The sequence below is a fragment of the Mirounga leonina genome, unplaced genomic scaffold, assembly GCF_011800145.1.
Source record: "Mirounga leonina isolate KUSES-001 unplaced genomic scaffold, KU_Mleo_1.0 Mir_154, whole genome shotgun sequence".
Classification (NCBI taxonomy): Eukaryota; Metazoa; Chordata; class Mammalia; order Carnivora; family Phocidae; genus Mirounga; species Mirounga leonina.
Window position 1 is genome coordinate 40105991 of NW_023270389.1, and position 21668 is coordinate 40127658.

Genomic DNA, 21668 nt, shown 5'->3' on the forward strand with positions numbered 1-21668 from the left:
CCCTCCCTCCCTCCTTCCCCCAAGGCCAAGGACAGCGACGTCGTCCTCCCTCTTCTCCTCCTCTTTGGTGCCTTCAGCCAGGAGGCGGGAGTGACCCGCAACAGCTGACCCGGCAGAGGCACTGCCTCTCCCACAGCCCTCAGGACGCACCATGGGCCCAGAGGCGCGTTTGCAGCACAGCAGCGACGACGCAGGCGGCGGCCCCGGTGACTCTCAACTGCCTCCCTGACCGCCGCGACCACCGCCCAACACCCCGAAGAGCCGTCGCCAGCAACGGCAGGAGAATCTAAGGACCCCAAAACCACCTTCGCGATCGACTCAAGCTACGTCAACAACCATGGCGGGGGACGGGCGGCGGGCGGAGCCGCGGAGGGAAGGATGGGGGATGTACGTCACACCCCGAGCCCCCCTACGGGAAGGAAAGCGCCGGCTCGCCCCTCAAAATGGCGGCGGCAGTGACGCGCCTGCGTACGGAACTCCTTCGCCGTCGCGCCACGGCCGGCGGGAAGTGAGGTTCTCAGAAGAGCCACCAGAAGTGTACGGCGACTTCAAGCCCCGAGTGGCCAAAGAAAAGTCCCCGGCGAGAAGACGAGTCCCGCTAGAAGAGTTCCGGCCTGATTCTGCGAAAGAGGAAGTGAGGGAAAGCGCCTACTACCTTCGGTCTCGGCAGCGGAGGCAGCCGCGACTCCCGGGAGCCGAGGAGATGAACACACGAAGGACTACCCGCCTGCAGCAGCAGCAGCAGCAGCAGCAGCAGCAGTCACACCAGCCCCTGCTCCAGCCGTCTCCGGTTACGACCAGGAGAGGGTTACGGGACTCTCATTCCTCTGAAGGTGAGGCCGCCGGAGGTAACAGTCTCCGCGGTGAGCCGGGGAACGAGCGCAGCGCGCGGGCGCAAGCGGACTGTTGCGCGTGCCGGGCGGGCGTGCGTCCCCGCGCAGCTCATCCCCGCCTAGCTCATCCCCGCCTAGCTCATCCCCGCCCGGGCTCGGGTGGCTCCGCGGCGTGGATGGACTGGCGCCCCGAGGCGGGAGGGCTGGAAAGGCGGTCGGGCGGAGCGACCTGAGCGGGGAGCTCTGCGCATCCCTGGGCATCGACCCAAGGGGCTCCGAATCGCCTCTTTCTGCAGGCCTTCACGGGGAGGGGGTGGCGAGTTGGGGGGGTGGCGGGACAGGGAAACACTTCAGGCTCGGTTTCACTTCGGTTCCCTCTGTCCTGCGGATGTTGCTACCAAAGCCACTTCCATTTCCTCTAACTCGGAGGCCAGAAGACCCCGGCTGAGAGTTATGGTTCCGATGTAACCTTCCAGTCCTTTTACATCGCCACCCAGGTCGGGGGAGAGGGAGGGGAAATTTGGTGAGTGGGCGTTTCGAGAGAGAGCTTCGTTGGTGAGTTGACTGGAGACCCCACCCAAATACTTACACTGAGGTGGGGTAAGGCAGTTATCCTGAGCTTGAGGATCCCTAATGCCTGATAAACTCGAGCTCTTTCTCAAGTATGGTGGTCTCTGTAAAACTTCGCCCGCCACGTTGGGGGCCCTCCATGTGATCTCATTGGTTAAGTAGCTCGACAAAACGAGATTCTTAATTAGTTTTCCACTAAATGGGCCGAGAGGATATTGGCAAAGCGAGTGTATAGTTTTAGGTACGTCACAGGTGAAGCAACTCCCTTAAGCCATCCTCTCCCACCCTCCTCCTCCTCCCCCATCTAACACTGAGTCACAGGTGAAGTTTCGTGTTAGCCGCATGTAAGGCACCTAGGAGCTAAAAATCCGGGGGTTTTAATCACAATGGAATTACACAGTTAGTGGTAGCCCATTGATAGGTATGAAGAGGTGGATTTTCAGCCCAGAGCAGAGTAATAGGCAACGCTTGTACCTGCTGACACATGAAGTGCTGACACATTTGAAGATGCGTTGATTTTGAAAACTATGTTAAAGAGATGTAAGTTGCTGTAGGCTGTAGCTACTCAAGACAGTTTAGCCCACTTAGTTTTTTTTTTTTAATTCTTATGTTAATCCCCATACATTACATCATTAGTTTTAGATGTAGTGTTCCATGATTCACTGTTTGTGCATAACACCCAGTGCTCCATGCAGAACGTGCCCTCCTCAATACCCACCACCAGGCTAACCCATCCCCCACCCCACTCCCCTCTAGAACCCTCAGTTTGCTTTTCAGAGTCCATCGTCTCTCATGGTTCCTCTACCCCTCCGATTTCCCCCCCTTCATTCTTCCCCTCCTGCTACCTTCTTCTTCTTTTTTTTTTTCTTAACATATATTGCATTATTTGTTTCAGAGGTACAGATCTGAGATTCAATAGTCTTGCACAATTCACAGTGCTTACCAGAGCACATACCCTCCCCAGTGTCTATCACCCAGTCACCCCATCCCTCCCACCCCACCCCCCACTCCAGCAACCCTCAGTTTGTTTCCTGCGATTAAGAATTCCTCATATCGGGCACCTGGGTGGCTCAGTTGGTTAAGCGACTGCCTTCGGCTCAGGTCATGATCCTGGAGTCCCGGGATCGAGTCCCACATCGGGCTCACTGCTCAGCGGGGGTCTGCTTCTCCCTCTGACCCTCTTCCCTCTCGTGCTCTCTGTCTCTCATTCTCTCTCTCTCAAATAAATAAAATCTTAAAAAAAAAAAAAGAATTCCTCATATCAGTGAGGTCATATGATACATGTCTTTCTCTGTTTGGTTTATTTCGCTCAACATAATACCCTCCAGTTCCATCCACGTCGTTGCAAATGGCAAGAGCTCATTCCTTTTGATGGCTGCATAATATTCCATTGTATATATATACCACATCTTCTTTATCCATTCATCTGTCGATAGCCCACTTAGTTTTATCTCTTTTAAGATTAGAAACTTCCTGAAGATAAAGATCCCATCATCTTTGTGAAGTTAGTTATCTCCTTCTATATCTGAAGATCTCTTTGCACATGGTAGGCAATAAATAGGTTACATTGTATTGACTCTGCCACAGAGCCTAGTGCAGTTATATAACTAACTTTTTTTTAATACATAAAGGATTTATTTCTATTTTAGTAAATCTATAAGGTTCTAAACATTTTTCACACTTTTGCTTTCTTCCACATCATTTCTGAAACTCTGGCCCATCTTTTAAATTTCTAAATTAATATACTTTTATTGTAAAGCATCAAAGGTGAGTAGTTTATTTTTTATATTGCCTTGAGTAGTTATACCCAAATTCCTAAGTTTTGGTAGATCTAATTACACATTTCTAAAGAAATGAATTACTTGCGTTTCTGCTTGTATATTGCTGTTAAGGTGCATAATCTGTACCCACGTCATATATTCTGAATTTTGACAAAAGTCATGTCTGTTCTTTAGAGGATGAACCAGCTTCACAAACTGTTTTGAGCCAAACAGTCCCAAAGAAAACTATCCAGAGAACACAAGAAACTCCAGGTAAGAAAAGTGATTGTTTTTTGCCTTATCTGCCAACTTTTTTTTTTATCACGCATAATAGCTTGTTCATCAAGGGTCCCAAATCATAACTTACTCAGAGGTTCAGTGAATGTTCTCTGTAGATTGTTTATTGGATTAAGCCATATAGGCATATGTCAAGAAAAGATGGGATGGATACTTCAGTAACTACTAATTACCTGCCACTTTGTGTATGGTCATTCATTCACATAACTCTGCAGGATAGATGTACCCATTTTATAGGTGAGGAAACTGGAGCTCAGAGAAGCTAAGACTCTTCCCTATGATTACATGATATATGATGGAACCAAAATTCATACCCAGGTTTGTCTTCTCCAAAGCCTTTTCATTTTCCCCAAGCACCTCATTGTCACTCTCCTGTGTAATAATTAGATACTCAGTGAAGTTCGTTAAGTGTGGTGTGCATGATTATATCACACTACTTTCCGTTTAAAATGGATTAAGTGGCAGGCACCTGGCTGGCTCAGCAGTAAAGCATGGGACTCTTGATCTCAGGGTCATGAATTCAAGCCCCATTTTGGGCATGGTGCCTACTTAAAAAAAATAAACAAAATAAAATAAAATGAATTAAGTAGTCTGGATAGTAAAATCATGACATGATATGGTCAGTGTTTCATCAAATCTAAAATGTCATCAGTTGTAAGATCTACCATCATTGTTTTATGTACCACCTAGAAAGAAGAAATGCTGCCAATTAAACTGTAATATGCCATAGATGGTATGATGCATCCCAATTTCAGAGATGTTAAAGTGTAGAAATATTTGTATCTTAGTATCAATGTAACATAGAAGTAGGCTACATTGATAGTCTACTTGAGTTTTAAAAACCGTTTAAACTATTTTGAAAAGCAGGGGAAAGGATTTAGTTCAGTTATTAATGCTTAGTATCCTTTAGTTTTTAGTTCCATTTATTTTCAGTTTGCTTTTTTTGATATTAGGAAAGTCCCACAACCGTAAATAATGGTAACTATGAAACTGACCATCCCTGACTTTTTTTTTTTTTTAAACTCATATCTTGACTTGTTTCCTTATCCATTGCTTCTGATAAGATTATGCTTTGGGGTGCCTGGATGTCTCAGTCATTTAAGCGTCAGACTCTTGATTTCAGCTCAGGTCATGATCTCAGGGCCCTGGGATCGAGCCCCACATTGGGCTCGCTGCTCAACGCGGAGTCTGCTTGAGACTCTCTCTCTCTGCTCCTCTTCCTGTGCATGCACGTGCGCACACACTCTCTCTTCCTCTCTCACTCTCAAATAAATCTTAAAAAAAAAAAGATTATGCTTTATAATTTGACTTATTCTGTTCTCAATTTAGAATAAAGTTCAAGTTTAGTTCCAGATAAACACACCCTTTATATTTAATGCCTATATTACTGTGTTAAGATTATAAACTCTCTTCGGGGCGCCTGGGTGGCTCAGTCCTTAAGTGTCTGCCTTTGGCTCAGGTCATGATCCCAGGGTCCTAGGATCGAGCCCCTCATCAGGCTCCGTGCTCAGCGGGAAGCCTGCATCTCCCTCTCCCACTCCCCCTGCTTGTGTTCCTGCTGTCGCTATCTCTCTCACTGTCAAATTAATTAATTAATTAATTTTTTAAAAAGATTATAAATTCTCTTAGAAAAATACTTTGAGGGGCACCTGGGTGGCTCAGTCAAGCGTCCAACTCTTGGTTTCACCTTGGGTCATGATCTCTTGGGTGATAAGATCGAGCCCCAAATAGGGTTCCCTGCTCAGTGGGGAGTCTGCTTAAAGCTTCTCTTCTTCTGTCCCTTCCCTCACTTGCATGCATGGTCTCTCTCTCTCAGATAAATAAATCTTTAAAAAATAAAGACCTAAACCAAGGGGCCACCTTCTAAAACAACCTAGTAAAGACAACTACATCATTTGTCATCCTGTTTTTGTAAGTCATGTTAAACGTTGATTAGCTTAGAAGAGGGATACAGTTTGAACTCTTCTTATTGTTCGAAGTTCCAGAATTTAATTATTTTCACATTAAAATAGCCATTGGGTTGTTCTTTCAGTTCAGTCCATGTATACTTATATGATTGTTCTGTGATCAGATTCATTCTTTTCTGGAAATCATGAAGCTAATTTACAATATGAAATTATATTATATTAGAGGAGAATTTCATTTATTTTTCCTGTAGTTAAATAGATATTTTTGTTCTAATAGTTGTGGTTCCTAGCTAAATAATCATAGATAATTATTTTTTAATGCCTACTATTTTGTCACAAACATTTGATTCTTTGGCTGCTGAACATTTGATTCTTTGGAGCATTCATTCATTCTCCAGATATTTATCGAACACCTACTTTATGCCAGTCCCCATGCTAGATGCCGGGGGTGCAGTGGTGAGTAAAAAGCAGGCAAGGGACAAAGATTGCTACAAAAGAAGGGTACTTGCTATTTTATTCTCTAATACCTCTCTTTGGTACTCTTTCTACTTCAAGTATCTTATATAAGGTTATGTACATCATAGAGCATACAGGAAATGCTTCTTAAAAGATGGGACTGAAATAGTAATTGATGTCTATAGATTAAGTTGAGCTTTAGGTTTTAACTAAATCTGAAAAGGGTGGGAATGCAGAAGAGGAAAAGAAGGAAGTTGTAATGATAGGATTATGAACATGTACAAGATTTATTTTTAAAGGTAATTCTTTAAGTTTTAAATACCTGATGTGTGAAGTACTAGCAACTAAGGTAGATATTTCCTAAAATCTTAGAGCTGAAAGATTTAGGGAAGTCATCTACTCAAAGTTTCTATCAGTGCAGGTATCCCTTTGTCAACATCCATTCATATAGTGCCTGATCATTTTCACTGAAATGGAAATCATTCCCTCACTATCTGTTCTGTTTTGGAGACAACAATAATTTATTTGTTTATTGTTTACTTGTTTATTTGTTCATTTCATATTTTTTTAAATGTTTTCCTATATTAGTGGTGAGTGAAGATCCTGTAATCAGCCTGTGTAGACCCCCTCTAAGAAGTCCAAGATCTGGTAAGAGATTGTTTTGTCTCTTGGTTTAACTGTTTTATAAATACAGTTTTATTTTTAAATAGGTTAGCACATGTATTCATATGGTTCAGAATTTAAAAGTTATCGTAAGTATACAATGAAAAGTCTCCCTGCCCTCTCTGTCCTTTACGCAGTCTCCTCATCAGAGGCAACCAATGTTTTCAGTTTCTTAGATATTTTTTTAGAGATATTTTATGGAGATACAAGGAAATTCATGTATAAATATTTTCCTCCCTTCTTAACACAAATGTTAGCCCAATAAACACTCTTTTCTGCACCTTCCTACTGTCTGTTTTTATTTCTATTTAATATATTAATACATCTTTCCATATACATATATAAAGGGCTTCTTCATTTTTTTTAAGAGGCTGTTCTTATATGTTGCTATGATTCTTTTTGTTAGCATGATGATTTTAAACTAGGATCAGGGACTTTTTATTGTTCCCAGCATAATGCTACTAAAAAAACCAAGACTGAGGCTTTAATAGCTCAGGGCTATAAAATTTTTCTGCCTCATTTATATTTCCTTTTGACTAAAACCTCTAAAAAATGTTGCCCTTAAGTTGATTTCATGACTATAAAAGAAAACTAGTAAAGTCATTCCAAGCAGTCTACTCCTGCTTCATTCTCAGAGTTTATTAGGGGTGCTTTCTCATGGAAACTAAAAAAGAACCTTATTTATCTTCACATTAGGTTTCTACTCCTCAGTCCTTTTCTTTAAGAAAGAATTAGGATGGGTTTTTTTGATGGATGGATAACTGTTATTTTAAGTATTATAATGATAAAGATCTGTTAAGGTTTTGATGATGAACTTGTGGTAAAGAACCATATGATGCATTTCCTTTTAAGCTCTAACCATTTTCTTGCTATCTCTCTTGCAGATTCGGCATACAAAACAAATGGAAATACTAAAATGAATGAATTAGGTTTGTTTATCTCTAATTCTTATAGGTTCTTCTTGAGGGTTTTGATTATCAGAATACAGGAATATACACATTTAGTCATGGGCTTGAGACTATTACTTTGTTCATTATCTCAGCTTATGGGACACTGTCCCTATGGCCATGATCTTTCTTAATCGCCCTGGTTTTTATTCTATCTGAAATTCTGTCTTTTGTCATATTATTTAAATTTGTATATGAATGTGTAATAACAAATACATTTTAATTTTTATTAATTAGACTTCGTTAAATTCACACTGCTGAGAGAAAAGGGGATCTCAACTTACACGTTCACATTTTTTCTTGATTTAGAAAGTAAATTCTAGATGTTTTTCATAGTAAGTTCAGTGTCCTTTGCCATGTTTGTTGAATTGGTTTAAATGCTTTCCAGTGTTTGCCTTGGTGTAGGACATGAGATACCAAGAATGAACCTACATTGATTGTGGTTGGACTTAGTTTTAAGTTACAATATTTTTCTAAATTTAGAGATGAGTCAAAAGGAAGGAAGCTTCCCTTTTTTTTTTTTTTTAATGTTGCAACTTCTTTGAAATTCATCTTTCACTTAAGTTCAGGCTGATTTCTTAGAGACTTCAGGATTTAGTGTCTGGGTACTGAAAATGTTCCTTGCAGTATGCAACTCATCATGTGTACTCATACCCACCAGAGTTTCTCAAGTGTTCTATTTAAAAACCTAAAAAAAAAATGTTTTTAAGTTACAGTCTCTTAATTGGAAGAGAAGTTGGAGCTGAAATAATCCAGTACTTTTACTTCCTATTGTAGATTTAGAAATTATTTTTATAAGTACTTTATAATAAGAACTGGCTTTTTAAAAACTGCTTTCCTGTTTAAAGAAAAATTTCTACAGGATTAATAGAGAATGGCATCCTCTCATTCTTTTTTATAGTAATGTTAGTACCTTCTTAGAGTATTAAAAGTGGCTATTCATGGAGCTTGAGTATTATTGATATCCCCAAACTATTCTTTACACTCTCCTTCCTGCAACCCCATTCTAACTCTTCTCAAAAGCATGATTGGCATTGAATAATCTGACAGGTACCGCTCTTAAAGGTGTCTATATGGGGAGTCGGCCTCTGAGTAAAATCTGACCCACAATCCTGTTTTTATACAGCCTATGAGCTAAGAAAAGAGACCTCATGTGGCTGGCAAAGTCTCAAATATTTACTATTTGGCCCTGTATAGAAGAAGTTTACCAATCCCTGGTTTATACCAGTGGCAGGAATAAAGACCACACATTACTCAAAGTGACATTTGTTTGTTCTGAGAGTCAATTCAGAGAGTTAAATACTTGCCTGGATGTAGATTTATTGTAGCACTCTATATTAGCCTGTATGGACAGCACAAGAAGACGGGGCAAAATGACTCCTATATTCTGTCTAGTCTTCTCTTTGAGAAAGCACCAGCATCTCATTTACGAAATCTTCCTATCTTTGCCCCCAGACAAGAGCACAAAATAAGCAGTTTTATTTCCTTGAATATCCTTCACTTCTCACACCAGCACTCAATAAGTCGCTCGGAATAGAGACTCTATAATAAAGATATACCTGGAACTTTGTATTTTCCTTAAACTCTGTAACCAGGCAAAAGAAAGTGATACAATTAGTGGTTGGTTTCCACCAGGAAAGATGGTTGTAAGTTATCTATTCTTACAACAAACAAGTTCCTAGGACTTCTGAAAGTACCTTTTCCTAATTGGTTGAGATGATTGGAAAAGCAGTACCTCCTTCACAGCTCCTTTAATTACTGCCATTTGGCTACTAAATGCCACAGCTTTTATAATTATTTTTTCCTCTTGGACCCACTTTATTTGGAATCAGGGTGGGGAGGGCTCTAGGCTCGCTGGACTTAAAGACTAGAATCAAATCTTTAAAAGTGTTCAAAAATAGATAAAATCCATGAAATAGTGAATACTTCAAAAATAATGGTATAAAAAATAAATGGGGAGCTCCCTTATATAAGTTGATTAAAAAAATAATTCTTAAATTCTCCCCCAGGCTAATTAGACAATACATACATAAACAAGACAAAAGAAACTGAATTTTAGGCAACCTTTATATGAGGGATTGATTATTAGGTGAATTGGCTCTGAACAAATTGACCTGGAGTTTAAAAAGTATGCGGAAATAAATTAGGATCAAAAAGAGAGGGATAACTACACTATTCATTTTTTTTTTACTGGTAGCTCAATGAAGGAATATATAGATTCTAAAATCAATTCAGCCTTAAATTTTGCTATACCAAGTAATTTTTAAATTATATAAAACGTAATGCTCATATAAATGTGACTTTAGCAAAGCTGCTGTTGTAAATGAGTTACCCTTAGAAGTTGTTGTTTGTTGGAACCTCAGAAGAGTTTAGCCCCTCTGTCTTTTCTTCATCAATTTATTCAAAAAATTATTGAGATTTCTGGTTTCCCTTCCATTTCACATGTAAGAAGCTTGGAAGTCACCACACCAACCTAACAACAAATAAACACAACTGAAAAATCAAAAGCTCTTTTTGGATCTGTGAGAAAGGAGAGAACACAGGACAAACCCCTGCCTCCCAGAATAGAGAGACAAATACAGGATATCATGGCTTCTCAAGAGCTGACTCAAAAGTGGAGATTTCTGCAGGTACCAGTTCTGGGGTAGAAAAACCTGAGCTGTAACTGATGAATTGCAGGAGACTCCATGTGGAGAAGTCTGAGAGTGAAAAATGCCAAGGAGACCCAGTCTCATGGGGCCCTCACTATACTGTGAGATTTACCTCCAGGAGCTCAACCAAATCCCCATAGGATATATCAGAGAAAAATCCCATCATGCGTTGGCAGGGAGAGGGGGGGAAGGAATCATTTTGAAATATGTCAGAGCACTCTGTTCTTAACAAGGCCTGCCTTCAGGGCAATCTAGTTAACCAGAGCCTGACCTACTGGAGTATTCTCAGAGCCCAGCTGAGCTAGGGGAAGGAAATACCCTACTCTGGGCCACTCTAGACATCCTGTGCCACCTAAGGAGGAAAGAAAAACATTGAGAACCATGGGCACCTGGGTGGCTCAGATGGTTAAGCATCTGCCTTCGGCTCAGGTCATGATCCCAGGGTCCTGGGATCGAGTCCCGCATCGGGCTCCCTGCTCCTTGGGAGCCTGTTTCTCCCTCTGCCTTTCTCTCTTGCTCTGTCTCTCATGAATAAAAAAAAAGAAAAACATTGAGAACCAAAGTTCACAGTTCAGAGGCATAAAGTCACTGAAAAACTAAGAATTATAGGACTATGGAGCCCTTTCCCTCCCCCCAGACCTCATCACCACATTACTAAAGGCCTGTTTACAGCAGTTCTTTTACCCAGTACATCATGTTCAGCCATCAGGACATAATCTTGAGATTAAGATTTGGTATCAAGACATACCAGAAAGTGGGGTTCCTGATTTCAGCTCAGTCCATAATCTCAGGGTCGTGAGATGGAGGAGCCCTGTGTCAGGCTCTGCACTGGGCATGGAGCCTGCTTAAGATTCTCTCTCTCCCTCTTCCCCTCACGTGTGTGTGTGCACGCATTTGTTGTCTCTCTCTCAAAAGAAAAAGACATACCAAAAGGCAAAAAACAATTTGAAGAGACAGCCAACATCAGAACCAGATATGGCAGGAATGTTGGAGTTACAAGACCAGAAATTTAAAACAACTATGATTAATATGCTAGAGATTCTAACGGATAAAGTAGACAGCATGCACAAACAGGTGGACAATGTAAACAGAAATAAAGAAATCCTAAGAATCAGTAAGAAATGCTAGAGATTAAAAATAAAAACAAAAACAAACACTCTAATAGAAATGAAGCCTGCCTTTGATGGACATACTAGATTGGACTGCTAGAGGGCGTATCAATAGAATTCTCAAATGATAATGTGATGTGATAGAGGTGTTAACTAACGCTGTGGTGGTGGTAATGCAATATATAAATGTATCAAGTCAGCATGTTGTATGCAAACTTACACAATGTTATGTGTCAGTTATAACTTAATTTTAAAAACTAGAATTCTCAACCAAAAAGCAGAAGAAACAAGGACTAAAAAAAACCATCCAAGGACTATACAGCTATAAAATGTGTAACACACATAATCAGAGTGCCAAAAGAAGAAAAAAGGAACAAGAAATATTTGAAACAATAATGATTAAGAATTTCCCCAAGTTAATGTCAGACACCAAATCACAGATTCAGGAAGCTCAGAGAACACCAAGCAGAATAAATGCCAAAAAAAATACACGTGGGTGTTTATCATTTTCAACTATAGAAAATCAAAGATAAAACCTGAAAGAAGCTAGAGGAAGAAAACACCTGACCTATAAAGGAACAAAGATAAGAATGACATCCAACTTTTCTTCAGAAACCATACAGGCAAGAAGAGAGTGGAGTGAATGATTTTAAGTGTTGAGATAAAAAAAAAAATGACCAAGCTAGAATTCTGTACCTTGCAAAATTATCTTTCAAAGGTAAAGCCTTTAGCCAGGCTAACCAAGGAAAAAAGAAAAAAGAGAAACTAAGAAAAAAACGACACAAATTACTATAGATAGAAGCAGAGGAAATACTTCCCAACTCATTCTGTGAAGCCAGCATTCCCCTAACACCAAAACCAGACAAATACAAGAAAACAAAACTACAGATCAATATCTCATGAACATAGATGAAACAGTCTTCCACAAAATACCAGCAAAATGAATCCAAACTACAAAAAGAATTAGGGGCACCTGGCTGGCACAGTCAGTAGAGCATGGGACTCTTGATCTAGGGATTGTGAATTCGAGCTCCACATTGGGTGTAAAGATTACTTAAAAATTTTTTTAAACCTTAAAAAAAGACACACTAGAACCAAGTAGGATTTGTCCCAGGTATGCAAGGCTGGTTCAACATTTGAAAATCTATCACATCAACTAACTAAAATAGAAAAGTCACATGATCATGTTGATAGATGCAGAAAAAGCATGTGACAGAATCCACCACCCATTCATGATAAAGACTCTATCAGTAAACTAGGAATAGAGGGGATCTTTCTCAACTTTATAAGACTACAAAAAATCTTAACAACTAACCTCATAATGGTGAGAAACTGGAAGCTTTTGCTAAAAATAAGCTATCAAAGTATGAAAAGACATAAAGGAACCTAAATGCATATTTAGGCAGAGATGGCCCTGCTCACCATTCCTTATCAACATTGTGCTGGAAGTTCTAGCTAATGCCGTAAGACAAAAGGAAACAAAAGGTATACAGGTTGGGAAGAAAAAATAAAACTGTTCACTGGTAACATGATCATCAGTGTAGAAATCTAAAAGAATGGACAAAAAATAGGAACTAATAAGCAATTATAGCAAGGTTACAGGATGCAAGTTTAATATACCAAAGCTAATCACTATTATACATACCAGCAATGAACAAGAGAAATTTGAAATAAAAAACAATACAATTTACAATAGCATCCCTTCCCCAAATGAAATACTTAGGTATAAATTTAAGAAGTTTTATACAAAATCTGTATGAGAAAAACTACAAAACTGATGAATAAAATCAAAGAATTTACTTAAAAAAAGGAGGGAGATTCCACATTTATGGATAGGACGACTCAGTGTTGTCAAGGTGTCAGTTCTTTTCAACTTAATATATAGATTCAGTGCATTCCCAGTGAAAATCCCAACAACTTACTTTGCGGATATTGAAAAAATGATTAAGTTTATGTAGAGAGTTGAAAGATCCAGAATAGCCAGCACAGTATTAAAAGAATGAAGGAGGAGGGCTCAACCTCCAGTAATCGAGACAGTGTGGTATTGGTAAAACAGTAGACAAATAGATCAATAGAATAGAATAGAGAACCCATAAATAGACCCACGTGTAGTCAGCTAATCTTTGACAGAGGAGTGAAGGCAATAGAATAGAGGCAAAGAGAGTCTTTATTAGAGTGCTGGAACAACTGGATCTATAGGTAAAAAAATGAATGTAGACACAGACCTTAAACTCTTTGCAAAAATTAAAATGTATCACAGACTTAAATATAAATTTTTTAAAAACTAGAAAACAACTGGAAGATACCAGGAGAAAACCTAGAGGACTTTGGATGTGGTGATGCCTCTTTAGATATAAACCAAAAACCCAACCCATGGAAGAATTGGTAAGCTGAACTTCACTGAAGTTAAAAACTTCTGCTCTGCAAAAGATAATGACAAGAGAATAACACAAGCCACAGACTGAGAGCAAATACTTGCAAATGACACATCTAATAAAGGACAGTTATCCAAAATATACAAAGAACTCTTAAAACTCAACAATAAGAAAACAACCCAATTGAAAAATGAGCCAAAGACTTAACATTGACACCTCAACAACAGATACACAGATGGCAAATAAGCATATGAAAAGATGGTCTACATTGAATGTCATCAGGGAAATGCAGTTTAAAACAAGATACCACTACATACCTATTAGAATAGCCAAAATCCAGAAGACTGGCAGCACCAAATGCTAACAAGAATGTGGAGCAAGAGGAAGTCATTCATTGTTAGTGGGCAGGTAAAATGGTACACTTTGAAGACAGTTGGATAGTTTCTTACAAAACTAACCACATTCTTACTATATGATCCAGCAGTTACACTCCTTGATATTTACCCAAAGGAGTTGAAAACTTAACGTTTACCAAAAAAAAACCCGCACACACATTAATAGCAGCTTTATTCATAATTGCCAAAACTTGGAAGCAACCAACATGTCTTTCAGTAGGTGAATGGATAAATAAACCGGCACATCCAGACAACGGAGTATTATTCAGTGCTAAAAAGAAACGAGCTATCAAGCCATGAAAAGACATGCAGGAACCTATATGACACTGGAAAAGGCAAACCTATTAAGACAGTAAAAAGATTAGTGGTCATCAAGGATTTGGTGGTGGTGGTGGTGGTGGTAGGGGAAAGATGAATAGGATAGAGCACAGAGGATTTTTTAGGGCATAAAAATACTCTGATACCATAATGATGGGTACATGTCATTATACATTTGTCTAAACCCACAGAATATGCAACACCAAGAGTGAATTGTAAATTAGGGTCTTTGGGTGATGTGTAAATATAGATCCATCAATGACACCACTTTTCAACAAATAGAACACTGGTGGGAGATGTTGATAATGGAGGAGGCTATGCCATGTGTAGGACAGGGACCGTATAGGAAATCTATCTGCCTTCCCCTCAATTTTGCTGTGAATTTAAACTGCTCTTTAAAAAGAATTAATTAAAAAAGGAATTATGCCATTATAAATGAGACTGATGCAGTGGTAGATGGGTAGTAGACTAGAAATCAAAAGAGCTTGTGCGGGGACGCCTGGGTGGCTCCGTCGGTTAAGCGGCTGCCTTCGGCCCAGGTCATGATCCCAGGGTCCTGGGATCGAGTCCCACATCGGGCTCCTTGCTCAGCAGGGAACCTGCTTCTCCCTCTCTCTCCCTCTCCTTGTGCTCTCTCTGTCAAATAAATAAAATCTTTAAAAAAAAAAAAAAAGAGCTTGTGTTCAGGTCCTTTTTTCATCATTTGTTCAGACACCCTTAGAAAAGTCACTTACTATCAATGAGCCTTACCTAGGAGAGTATTTCCTTATGACGTTATAGGAATCAGATTGCAGACATGAACGTTTTTTTTTGAAAACTAGCAGCATGCAAATATCAAGGGCTTAACTATTATTAAGATAACGACTTAAGGCGTAACCATTGATGCTTTTTTTTTTTTAAAGATTTTATTTATTCATTTGACACAGAGATACAGAGAGAGAGCATGAGCGGGGGAGAGGCAGAGGGAGAAGCAGGCTCCCCGCTGAGTCAGGAGCCCCATGTGGGGCTCAATCCCAGGACCCCTGGGATCATGACCTGAGCTGAAGGCAGACGTTTAACCATCTGAGCCACCCAGGCACCCTGTAACCATTGATTCTTAAGAAAACATCTTTTGTTTGCGTGCTATGAGATTAGTTATATGAATAAAGAATGTAAACTGCTGTACAAAAGACAAGTAAAATAATAGTTACATGCTTAGAAAACTCCAAAAGGGGAATGCTATCTTTTTGTATGAATGGAAATATTTATGAAAAAATTTTAAGAGAATAGCACTAAGGCAAGTTTGACTTTCCATTTTTCTGCTTGGAAAAGAAAATTGAAAAGACAGTCTCCCTAAAGATCCTAGATTAAAATGCAATATAATATACCAGATTCTAGCTTTTTAAGAGTACATAGTATGTGTAGTTACGGTTTTTTTCTTATACCAAAAATACTGGCAAAAATATTTCACATGTTGATTTACACTTGCCACTCTTGTAGTGGGAGTAGTTTGACTAGTGTTATATTAATATAATTAAACTGATTTGAAGAAAAGATTCCCAAATTCACCATATAATGTGTTGGCACTTGCCTTCCACAGTGGTTTTCCCTTTTGAAAAGCAAATAGGGATTAAAATCATTAGAAGGAAAAGCTAAAAAGAAACAGATTTCAGCTTTGTGAGCAGTCTGGTTCATGCTACCTCTCAAATGATCATTCAGCAATGTTTTAGCCCAATTATGCAATGCCACATTTGGGTTTATCTCCCTTTAATAAAAATCTTTCAGAATAGCCCTACATTTAAAATTTGTTTGATACATTTTCTCATTTATCTTTGTCCAAATTCTCTGGCTCTGAGAAATAGTGGTGTTCATGAACTTGCTGGAGCTAGACCGTTTCTTTCCCTCTTTCTTTCTTTTTGGATGTATCAGTGCAATAAAAAGAACTGGTTCATCAGTTCTGCCAGGATGGTGGGTTTCTTAAGAGAGTGTAGGGAATCTGGCAAATAGAAGAACGAGAATACAGTTAACCTTTATAGGGACTGGAATATTTGTCAACGGAGAATTTAATGTTTTCTGCAAACGGTACATTTTAGAGTACAAATGGACCTGCGGCTGAAGGAAAAATAAACTCTTCCTGATTCTAGTTTGTATCAGACTTATTTCTGAAATAACCTAGAGGGATATAATATATATATATTTAAGATTTAATAGAAAAAAAAGCTTCGTTGGTCTGTCTCTATGTTCACTTTCCTAAATTATACGCTCTTGTTTATTCCTGAGCTTTAGCTTCTGATACTATGTATGACATGTCTGCTTTTCTTTTCTAGAAGCCACCAGTGTCCAACAGAAGGTCAATTTTTCTGAAGGAGGTATTTTCTTTTAAAATATTCTAAGTCTTTTTTTTCCCCATTAACATGAGGTGCAGTTTTGACAGGTATTTGAGAGCAGAAAATCGTGTATTTTTCTTCACAAAAAAAGAAAAAAATCCATGCTTATCTGATTGGCCAGTAAAATAGGATAGTGTGAGCGATGATAGTCTTTATATGCATTTTAAGCATCTTTTTTCTGAGTTAATAATTTTAAGCAAAGTTAATAAAAGGTTCTGGCATATGCTGGCCTATGACTATGGTATTAAAATAATCATTTTTTCAAAATCAGTCTGTGAATAGTACAGTAAAATTTAATCCATTTTAGAACCCACCATAATCTAAGGTTACCTGCATACTGAAATGTTTGTTATGGGTGTATGTGTACATCCCCCTTTCAGAAACACAGATGGACATATGTAAATACATGTGTGTGCACATACTAATCTTGTCTGAATTTGCACACTGACTATATGTAGTTCCTCCCATAAGGTAGAATTTTTCCACTATTTAATGCTCATTTGCTTACTCTCTGACTCTACAGTAAAGCTTCAGAATATAATCGTGTAGATACTACTCTGAATATTTGAGATATAATTATGTACCTCAGAGAACATTAATATGCTCGATTTTAGCTTATATGAAAATCTGTGATCCAGAATAGTAAGCATAATAAATAGCAATTCTGTATCTGATATTTAGAGAAGCTTCATTTTAATGTTGAATTACTTATTTTTCTAGATCTTTAGAGCATTAGAATAAAGACTATACTAGTGTATTATTTACTTCTTTTTAGGAGAAACTGAACAGGATGATCAAGACAGCTCTGACAGTGATATCACTACTCTTAAAGTCATATCCGGGGATTCTCTTGATTCTGGAGGTAACGTTGCTTTATATACATATGACTGTATTTTAGGAGCTGTCTTTTTAGTTAAAATATAAAGGTATTTGTGAATCTGCTTTTTAAAAAATACTTCAAAGTGTTTTATAAAAACTACTTTTTAAAAAGTTGTGTACTTTTTAATATTTATTAAAATTATTGATTTCATGTGTGCATCTAATTAGTAATGTAGTGCCATGTAACATCTAAACAAATAAGTCACTTTTTAGCCTACTTTGATATTGATGAAATATAAGATATTTTTTGTGCTCAAAAGAAGTAGTTTTTTAAAAAAACATTATAGAGAGGGACGCCTGGGTGGTTCAGTCAGTTAAGCATCTAACTTAGGCTCTGGTCATGATCCAGGGTCCTGGAATTGAGCCCCATGTTGGGTTCCCCTCTTAGCAGGGAGTCTATTGTCCCTCTCCCTCTGCCCCTCCCTCCTCTTGTGTACTTATGCGTGTGTGTGTGTGTGTATGTGTGTATGCGTGTATGCACGCCCTTGTTCTCTCCCTCTCAAATAAAATTGTTAAAAAATTTTAAAAATGTTATAGAGAAACTGATCTCATTGGCAGTGGTACTCATTACACTATCAGGAATGTTAGTTAGCTTTTAGGAAGTTTTGTTTTTGTTTTTGTTTTTAGTTTTATTTTATTATGTCGTGTTAATCACCATACATTACATCATTAGTTTTTGATGTAGTGTTCCATGATTCATTCCTCTTTAATACCCATCACCAGGCTAACCCATCCACCCACACTCTGCCCCTCTAGAACCCTCAGTTTGTTTCTCAGAGTCCATCGTCTCTCATGGTTCGTCTCCCCCTCCGATTTCCCACCCTTCATTTTTCCCTTCCTACTATCTTTTTTTTTAACATATAATGTATTATCTGTTTCAGAAGTACAAGTCTGTGATTCAGTAGTCTTACACAATTCACAGCGCTCACCATAGCACATACCCTCCCCAATGTCTATCACCCAGCCACCCCATCCCTCCCCCCCCACTCCAGCAACCCTCAGTTTCCTGAGATTAAGAATTCCTCATATCAGTGAGATCATATGATACATGAAGTTTTAATATACCTAGGTAATTGCTTTTATCTCTGGATTGTTCAAATTCACACCAGGTCAATAATAACAGTTTATGATTGTTCACATGAATTTGTGTTTTATTAAAGGAAAGAATTGACTGAAGAGAAAAAAAATACCAATTGAGGCCTAAGAGAGTGCTGAACCAATTTGTAAACTCTGTAAATAATGAATAATTTGTATTTTAGTCCTCTGGAAGAGTAATTCTCCACTTTCCCTCACCACCTTTTGAGAATTTCCGTAATTCCAGTTTTACCTCATCATTCCACTTTAAAAATAAGCTCATAAGCTGGTTTATGGGCATTTGGTATTCTCTATATTTCCCACCCTGCCTCATTTTCCCCCATTCTTTCTTGATACAGAAATCCCAAAGGAGATATGCACCATTCTAGCATAGTGGTTAAGAACATAGGCTCTGGAGCCAGAATCCCTGGGTTCCACTCCTCCACTACTAGGTTGGTGCCCTCAGGCCATTGTTTAACTTCTGTGTTCCTCAGTTTCCTCATCTGGGTTGTTAAGAGGTTAAATTAATTCACATGTGCAAGCACCTAGAAAGTACCTGTCACATAGTAACACTTAAATTAAGTGTTCTTATTAGTTTTGGTATATGTATACACGAAGCTCTAAAAATTAGAGACTGATTAAGCCATTCATATGGCCAGTAATTTGATGCCATTGCCACTAGCATATAGTTCTTCAAAACTACATAAACCGCAGGCTCTGTGATCCCTTTAGAATTCTAATAAATTCTTAATGAAGCACAGGCCCACATGCAGAAGAGAACTCTAGCTAAAGAACAAAAAGGGGAGCATATTAAGAAGAATACAGATCTTCCTAGATTATTTTCTGGGCTAATTATCACCGAAGAGGTACAAGAATAAACAAATGAGCAAGGGGATAAAAAGAGAGAGAGAGAGGCAGACCAAGAAACAGACTCTTTAACTGTAGAGAACAAACTGACCAGAGGTGAGGTGGGGACGGGGGGATGGGTGAAACAGGTGATGGGGATTAAGGAGTGCACTTACTGTGATGAGCACCAGGGATTGTGTGGAAGTGTTAAATAACTTAATTGTACATCTGAAACTAATATTATACCATATGTTAACTAACTAGAATTTAAATAAAAACAAAACAAAGATCCATTGGAGTGCAGGAAGAAAATACTAGAATCTCATGTATATTTGTATTTTATTTCATTTAAAATGTCTATTTTTATTTTATAATAAATGCAACACATTAGTCAATACATTATTTCAGTAATACATGTATATGTTTTGGAGATTGATGCTCAAATTTTTTTAGTAATAGGAATACGGTAACAAAAATATTTAGCTACCACCCTGAATATGTCAAAGGCTCCTGCTTCTGATCGCTTTTGAACAGGTTTAGTTATGATTTCCATTTTTATATGAAAACAAGATTTTAAAGAGAGTAGACTAAAATATGTAATGTATTGGCCACTTACAAGAAAAATTTGAGGCAAAATGGGTATTAATGATTTCAAGAAGATCCATTATAAACTTTCAAAATGTTCCCCAACTCAAAGCTTTTTATTATCTCCCTTACATCATGCCATGTTCTATATCTTACATTTTTTTCTTTAGGAAGTGGTTAAGGAAAGAGATAATTAGTTAATTTTTTAAATACAACATGACTCTTTAGAAACTTTTTAAAAATAAATTGTGAGCCCAAGTGTTGAATTCCCTGGGGTATTACTGAATATCTTTGCTCCTTTGATTACTCATTGTTCTCTTATAAAATACGCATTTAAAAAGTACAGTATAGGGGCGCCTGGGTGGCTCAGTTGGTTAAGCAACTGCCTTCGGCTCAGGTCATGATCCTGGAGTCCCGGGATCGAGTCCCGCATCGGGCTCCCTGCTCAGCGGGGAGTCTGCTTCTCCCTCTGACCCTCCCCCCTCTCATGCTCTCTCTCTTTCAAATAAATAAATAAAATCTTTAAAATAAATAAATAAATAAATAAATAAATAAATAAATAGTACAGTATACTTTACAGTGTACTATATTTATTTTTGTTGTTTTTTTAGATCAAACCCCCAGATCATCAACTCAATATCCAGAATCATTTTGGCAGTCATCACGAAGTAAGTAAAACCATGTCTTCAACTCTTAAAAGTCTACCTGTATGTGTGCTCAAATGTTTTTATTTTTGAAGATCCTCTTTTCCAGTTTAACATGAAATGTTGAAAAAGAGGTCTAGTGAATGCTAAAAAACTCACCCAGCATCTTGAATTTGCTTCAGCTCTGTACTCAAGCTTGAATTTTATTTTAAAAAACAAGGATCTGCATTCGTGACTTGTTGAATGTCCTTGCTTCCCATATAAATTTGTTGGCTGTTTTTAGTTTAACTAATGTAGTTTGAATGTACTTACATGGACATTTTCTAATAAGAATATAAAATTTTATATGTAGTATGATTTGAGCTCTATTGCAAAAGTTTGGAAGTTGAATAGGTAATAAACCAAGGTATAGTAAAAAGTTAATGATAAGCTAGGTGGTAGGTATATAAAAATCTTAGAATCTCGCTTAAAATCTTGAAAATTTTCACAATGTGTTGAGCAATTTTAACAAAAGAAAAGATTGGAAAGTAATATACTAAAATGCTAATAACGATTTGTTCAGGATGGTAGAATAACTGGTGACATTTTTCTTTTCCTTCTGTATTTTGCAGATTATCTACAGTGGATATGTGTTTCTTAGGTTAAGCAGAAATGATCTGTTTTTTCTTTTCCATTTTTAAACCAAGTCCCAGAATTTGAGTTAGTTATTAATCAACCTAAAATATCCTTGTATATAAAATCTTCAAGGACTTTTTTTTCTTTCCACATCACCTTTTTTGAAATACGAGACTTTATTTATTTATTTACTTATTTATTTATAAAGATTTTATTTTTTTATTTGACAGAGAGAGAGACAGCACAAGCAGGGGGAGCGGCAGGCAGAGGGAGAGGGAGAAGCAGACTCCCCTGCTGAGTGGGGAGCCCGATTCGGGGCTTGATCCCAGGACCCTGGGATCATGACCTGAGCCAAAGGCAGACACTTAAACTGACTAG

The 21668-nt window shown here is 38.3% G+C and overlaps 1 protein-coding gene across 2 annotated transcripts in view; it reads left to right on the forward strand.

The window, feature by feature from the left end:
- Positions 1–65: 65 nt before the first annotated feature.
- Positions 66–21668, forward strand: part of TOR1AIP1 (torsin 1A interacting protein 1) — a 35308-nt gene continuing 13705 nt past the window's right edge. Inside the window, exons 1-7 of one of the 2 annotated variants that reach the window (XM_035010556.1) lie at positions 66–833; positions 3359–3436; positions 6412–6471; positions 7371–7415; positions 16588–16629; positions 17423–17509; positions 20643–20699. In XM_035010556.1, coding sequence (XP_034866447.1) covers positions 338–833; positions 3359–3436; positions 6412–6471; positions 7371–7415; positions 16588–16629; positions 17423–17509; positions 20643–20699 — 865 coding nt within the window. In that variant the 5' untranslated portion in view covers positions 66–337. The remainder of the gene's footprint in view (positions 834–3358; positions 3437–6411; positions 6472–7370; positions 7416–16587; positions 16630–17422; positions 17510–20642; positions 20700–21668) is intronic. The other variant, XM_035010555.1, reaches the window with a different exon arrangement.